Source organism: Metopolophium dirhodum, chromosome 5, assembly GCF_019925205.1.
Source record: "Metopolophium dirhodum isolate CAU chromosome 5, ASM1992520v1, whole genome shotgun sequence".
NCBI lineage: Eukaryota > Metazoa > Arthropoda > Insecta > Hemiptera > Aphididae > Metopolophium > Metopolophium dirhodum.
Window position 1 is genome coordinate 16,038,907 of NC_083564.1, and position 6,563 is coordinate 16,045,469.

General features: G+C 41.2%; 1 protein-coding gene across 1 annotated transcript; it reads left to right on the forward strand.

Moving 5' to 3' along the window:
• The first annotated feature begins 939 nt into the window (after positions 1-939).
• LOC132945551 (uncharacterized) lies at positions 940-1,527 on the forward strand. Its single transcript, XM_061015328.1, has one exon. It carries the CDS (start codon positions 940-942, stop codon positions 1,525-1,527), a length of 588 nt encoding a protein of 195 aa, XP_060871311.1.
• Positions 1,528-6,563: the final 5,036 nt, after the last annotated feature.

Here is a 6,563-nt window from a genome sequence, read left to right on the forward strand (position 1 = left end):
ACGATATTTTCACGGATATGACATAAATTTCAATTACAGCAGAGAGAAGAAATATAATACTACAAACTGTGGACACTTGTGTTTAAAATTTTTATCATGTATACGATAACGTTAAACGGGAACTCGAGTGAATTGTCATGCGACATTTTTCCACCGCTAGAAGTAGAAAGCACAGCACAAATATGTCTTTTGAGTCTACAGACAAATAATTCGATACCGAACATTGAACCCGGTTGCAATACTATCGGTTTCCGTAATATGATTGGACAAAGAGAGGAAGTTATTATACCCACAGGCTCGTATGAGTTTGAAAATTTAGAGACTGTTATAAAAAAAAATATGCCCGAATATATCGACTGGTTTGAATTAAAAGCAAACAATACCACATTAAAGTTTATAGTCTCGTGTAGTCATGACGTAGACTTATCAGTTGAGAATAGTATAGCGAAGTTATTGGGTTTTAGAAATTATTTATACACTTCTGGTATTAATCATGAATCTGAAAGTACAGTTAAGATAATGAAAATCAATAGTATAAAAGTAGAGTGCAACTTGATTACTGGTTCATTCTGTGATGGAGCACCGAGCCAGATCATACATGAACTTTATCCAACTGTCCCACCAGGTTATAAAATCATCGAAGTACCTAGACATCTAGTTTTTTATGCTCTCAATACGACTTCAATATCTAGAGTATACATCGTGTTAAAAGATCAGAACGGTTGTCTAATAAATCTGCGCGGTGAACCAATTACGATTCGATTACAAATAACGTGTGGAAATGGCATTAAAATTTAATATAAAAAGATCTACAATCAAAAAACCAGTTAGTTTACCGACTGTCGTGAAAAAGTCAACATCTAGACCGAAAAAAGGCAAGATCAAGCTCACAAAAAATAATTTAAATTTTCTACGTTCGTTGCAAGTATAAAAATAATTATGGATGACTCGTATTTAGACGTTGGGGTCGACTATGTCGATGAGTGTAAAATAACACAAAAGCATTATCATTCGTTCACTCCATACTCAAATATGTCTTTATCAAATAACGATGAAATTAGGATAAGTGTTTTAAATATGGATGCATACACTCTACCATGTGAAAGCTATATTTATATAGAGGGGAGAGTAAATAAACCGGCCGATGCAGTGGGGGATGTACGTTTTTCAAATAATGGATTGGCATTTTTATACTCCAAAATGCGCTATGAAATAAACGGAATAGAAATTCAAAAATTAAAAACACCTGGAGTTGCATCTTGCTTGAAAGCATATTGTTCGTATACTCCAAACGATTTGAATACGTTGGGGAACGCTGCTTGGGACTCGGCGATGGATGGCGAAGATAATAAAAACTTTATGAACAACAATGTATTTACCGGGTGTATCCCTCTAAAACATTTATTCGGATTTTGTGAAGACTATAAAAAAATATTGCTTAATTGTAATCAACAGCTGATTTTCTACCGACCTGGATGCGATACACGTTGTTGGCGCGGGCGCAACCGAAGCAGTCTCAAAAAATAGAAAAATTACAATTGAACTTACTAGGGTGGTGTGGAAGATGCCTATTATCAGAGTTAGTGATAAAGAAAAATTAAGGTTGATAAAAGTGGTAGATTCATGTAAAACACTATCATGTGCGTTCAGAACCTGGGATCTCTGCGAATATCCTATTCTTCCTAGAAATACCTCACATTCGTGGACGGTAAAGACCAGCAACTTGTTAGAAAAACCGAGGTTTGTGTTATTCGGATTACAAACAGATCGAAAAAAAAAATATTGAAATAGACGCTGGACGCTTTGATCACTGTCAACTAAAAAATCTTAAGGTTCACTTAAATTCTGAATTGTATCCATATGAAGATTTTCGTGTTGATTTTAAAAATAATATAACTAGTATACTGTATAAGGCCTATGCAGACTTTCAAAAATCATATTATGAGAAAGAGTATAGTGAACCTTTATTGTCAAAACATATTTTTCAAAACTATTCACCAATCATCGTTGTTGATTTATCGTGTCAAAACGACAATGTGAAGTCGTCAACCGTAGACCTACGTATTGAATTTGAAACTGATTCAGTTATTCCGGAAAAAAAACTACAGCGTATTGCTTAATATTACATGATCAGATTATAAATTATAGCCCGTTTAGTGGCGAAGTTAGAAAATTGTAAAAATGTATATAATTTTGTTTTTCCTCTTATGTAAAATATTGTAACCTTATTATTATTAATAAATAAAAAAACTTGTTTTTAAATATCACGCTTGTTTTTATTTTACACAATAAGAAAAATAATAATACAGAAAAATTAATTATATTGTGGTCCAAATGGACCATCGTTTTCCGAACGTCCTTCCTGAATGTTTTCGAGGTGACTCTCTTGTGCTAGATTTCCCTGTAATTTTTTTTTTAAATTAAAATATGTTATGTCAAATTTAAAAATGATTATTACCTGCGGATATAATCTGGTGACGCTTCTGATATCCAAAACTACAGACTAATTTCTATAATACCTCATATTGGTAAATTATTTGAATCGATTGTATACTCCAAAATAAAGCGTAGTCTTAATCATCTTATCATAAGTGAGCAGCATGGTTTTAGATCACATAAATCAACCGTAACAAGTGGTGTTGCCTTCTCTTCTTATTTATCAGAAGTTATCGAACACAGAGGTCAGGTAGATGTAATCTTTACAGACTTTAATAAAGCATTTGACACAGTGGACCACAATTGCCTCATAATGGTGCTTAAGTCTTTAGGCATTGGGAATCCCCTACTATCTTGGTTGCACTCTTACATCACAGGTAGAAAACAATTCATAAAATTCAAAAATGCAATTTCAGAGTTAGCTGTGATACCATCTGGAGTCCCTCAAGGAGGCTACCTTAGTCCTCTTTTATTTATTCTGTTTGTAAACTCAATAACCAAATGGATCACTAAGGCTAAACTCCTTCTTTTTGCTGATGACATAAAAATATTCCTTAAAATAGACAATCTTAATCAATGTCATATCCTACAGTCAGAACTAGATATTTTTGCAAGTTGGGCGTACTCCATTGGTCTTAGCCTTAATATAAGCAAATGTCATGTTATCTCGTTTTCTAGGCAGCGATCTCCTATCTACCACAACTATTCTCTTAATGGCACTTCTCTTAACCATGTCTTCCTCTATAAAGATCTTGGTATTCATTACTCACCATCATTAAATTTTGAGCACCATATAAATGTCACTGTAGGTAAAGCTTTAAAAGTATTGGGTTTTATTAAACGCAATACTAATCAGTTTTCTTCTGCTCGTTGTCTCTGCACATTATACTTCTCATTAGTACGTTCTATATTAGAATACGGTGTGGTTGTGTGGCATCCCTACCTAGCTAAAGACGAACTACGACTCGAGCGTGTACAAATTAGATTTCTTTCCTACATTGCCTAAATAATGAAGATCCCTCACCCTACGCATGACTATTCCTTAATTCGTAGTTCATTGGGAATACCAATGCTGTCAACTCATCGACAAGATGCCGATGAGCACTTTATAACCTCGCTCATAGGTGGCACCATAGATGCACCCGATCTCCTCTCTAAAATATGTTTTCGTATCCCTTCCTTCTTCTCCAGAAATCACGCACTCTTCCAAGTTCCAACTCACAATACATTATACGGACATAATAACCCCTTGCTTAGAATGCTTCGTAATATTAACAATCTTTATTTTGATTTTAATAAGTAATTAAATAATATCATTGTTATAAATATGTTATATCATAGATTTATATAGCTAAATTAAGGTATTACCATTTAGTTTATATTATGTTGTGTTTTTCCATATGTTCTAATTTTGTGTGTATTTGTATTATTATATTATTGTTATATCTATTAAATTTAAACTGAATCTGTTAATTTAAAATTGCCGTTTGGCGTTTATATATTATAAATAAATAAATAAATAATAATGATATATTCAATAATAGACATAAATGCTACAGGGAGCACGTAACCCCGGGTGGCATACATCAATAAAACTAATAGTAATAATATCACTAATATCAGTAATCCCGGAAAGACTACATCGATAGGAGTACAGGACTAATAGTAATAAGTATCTTCCAGGGCGGCAACCCGGTGGTTTAGAGCACGCTAAGCCACAAAAGGTCTGAAATGGGTAGGAAGATGGGGGGGCGCTCGAACAAGGCTACACCCTCGAGCGCCCTCACGAAAAGCTCACTCATGATTGTGCAGAATCGTGCGGAGCAAAAAAGAGCCGCGGGATTGAGACCGCGGCTGACGATGTCCTGCCTGGGTACAGGACTGGGCGGATGACGAACGGCCGGAAGGCGTCTTCGCACCCCCGGGCCACCTGAAGACCCCGTTCCGATCTCAACGCCAGTGGAGGGCGCATCTCCAAACCGAGCTTCCCGGGGTAATAGGAAGCACCTGGAGGTGGTCTTAGAGACTTACCGGTGGTGACGGGGAAGGGTCATCAATGAAGGAAAAGAGGACTGGCTAGGCAGTTTTCAGCAGACCAGCCACTCCAACAATATACCCCAGAGATGGGCAGCTTGCCAAATGCAGGTCCTCAAGGATCGCAGAGCATCTGCTTACACATACGACTGCCCGACCGTCAGCTACGAAAAAGTTCCGCGCTCAAGGTGCAAGCGATCGGAGCGGACCGAAACGCAGAGCGCGGACTCACGGGGAAAACCAATAACCGTGTTCCAGGCGTATCAACGCACTGAGGAAGGGAAGACCTGATAGGCACGTCAGAAGACCTCGACGTGGGTCCCCGAATAAGGACGACCGAGGTGATGGAGGGCTCCTTCCTTTTCCGCACGGGAACCATCTACCCAAATGGGGGAACTATACCACCTGCGACAAACCAGTGGGCTTGGGCGAGAGGTGCCAGAGCATGACGGGGGAGGCTGACGCGGGCCTCCGTTAGCGCGCTGGTGCTTCTAGCACGAACCTGACTGAGAGCACACGGGCCCGACCAACTCGTGTGCAAACACGTGCAAGGTGGAAGTCCGGCTGGGGGACACCCACCGACAAGCACTCAAACCCGAGCATTCGGTACGGACACGGCACCTGGCAAAAGAAAACCGTACCACTCAAAAAAGGTCGCATCGCGTCAGCGTAAGAACTGCCCCGGTGTCGATGCTAGTGGGAAAAGAGTCGTTGTGAGTACTCTGGATAACGGATCCTTCAATCTCATCCCGTGGGCGACGAGGACAGCCCCACTGAAAACCCGACTTAGCTAACGCCCGAACGGTAACAGTGCCCGTCGAGCTGTGTGGCGTGCGTCCGGCCGACGCGCGCGTGTACCTCGCGTGCTCACGCTCGCCGGCCGCGCGTTCGCGACTTATGTGGATGGCCTCGCGGGGGCTGTCGGGAATAGCGCCTTAGTAGAAGGGGAGGAATTTGACTGGGTCGAATCCAGCGCTCGCCGACGCGGATCAGCGAGACCCAACGATCTACCTCGTACGAGAGTAGCCGGCGGGGGACCGTCAGTCTGGCACCAGGGCGCCCTGAACTTAACCCGTCGGAGGGACGCGATCGCGTCACAAAGGCGTGAAATAGCCACCCTCGAGAAATATGGCTAAAGGTGTAACAACCCCCGGGGGAATGGTCTTATACTCCCCGTCACACAGTGGTTTACAATACCGTTTTTATACTAAAAATGCCATAGGAGGGAGCTCTTAGGAATACCCAACGAGGTACGTCGATGGACAAGTGTCCATCAGACGAGCACCAGCAGAGAAACCACCAAGTCAAATATTAAGTCACAGCTCGTTTACCAAAGTTATTAGTTAATTATTTTGGACTTAGAATATTTACGTTAAATTACAAATAAATATACATAACTCATACATTCAACTTGTTATTTTTTTCAAAATACTTCCACTATTGAGCTGAAGTAGTTGGTTCGTTACAGGTGTAGAAATTTGCGTGCTAGGAAATCGGGGATGTCAGCGACGCCAGACCCGCTAAAACTTCATGGTTTCAGGGTCTGGCGGCTGGAGATTACACCGCGGCGCCGGAATGAAGACGCGGTCGAAGGGACAACGCCAGGGAGAAAATTACCGAGAGTCGAGGATCGCTGTGCGGTCCGCTAACTCTCGCATTTTCACCCCGCGGTAATCCCACATCGGCCGATTCGCTCGTCCCGTGGTCCCCACCGGTTTCGCAGCACACAATCTCGCTCTGCGTCTTGATCTTCGCCGTCCGTCAACCGTGGTCGCTCCTGAGCCGTCTACGTCTGGCTTCGCCGGCTGGGCAAGGTCGTCAAGCGTCCGAGGAATCGCGCCAGCGGCACTCGTCACCCGTGGGACAGGTCGTGAGAACGTGCAGAGGTGACCAGTGGCCAACAACACTGCATACCCGCACCAATTCGCCATCTCGTATCCTCCCCCCTTGCTTATTGTGTCTCCAATCCGACGTTTTTTTTTCCTAAATTTACTTAAAATTGTCAAATTGTTCACATATTGTAAATTTCGATTTTTTTTCCTTTTTGAAAATATTTGCTTAACGATTTTTATTTTTTGCACTGGGAGGTGAGA

Bases quoted from the DNA above. Each gene is read 5' to 3' on its own strand.
- LOC132945551 (XM_061015328.1), top strand. From the start codon at position 940: ATGGATGACTCGTATTTAGACGTTGGGGTCGACTATGTCGATGAGTGT.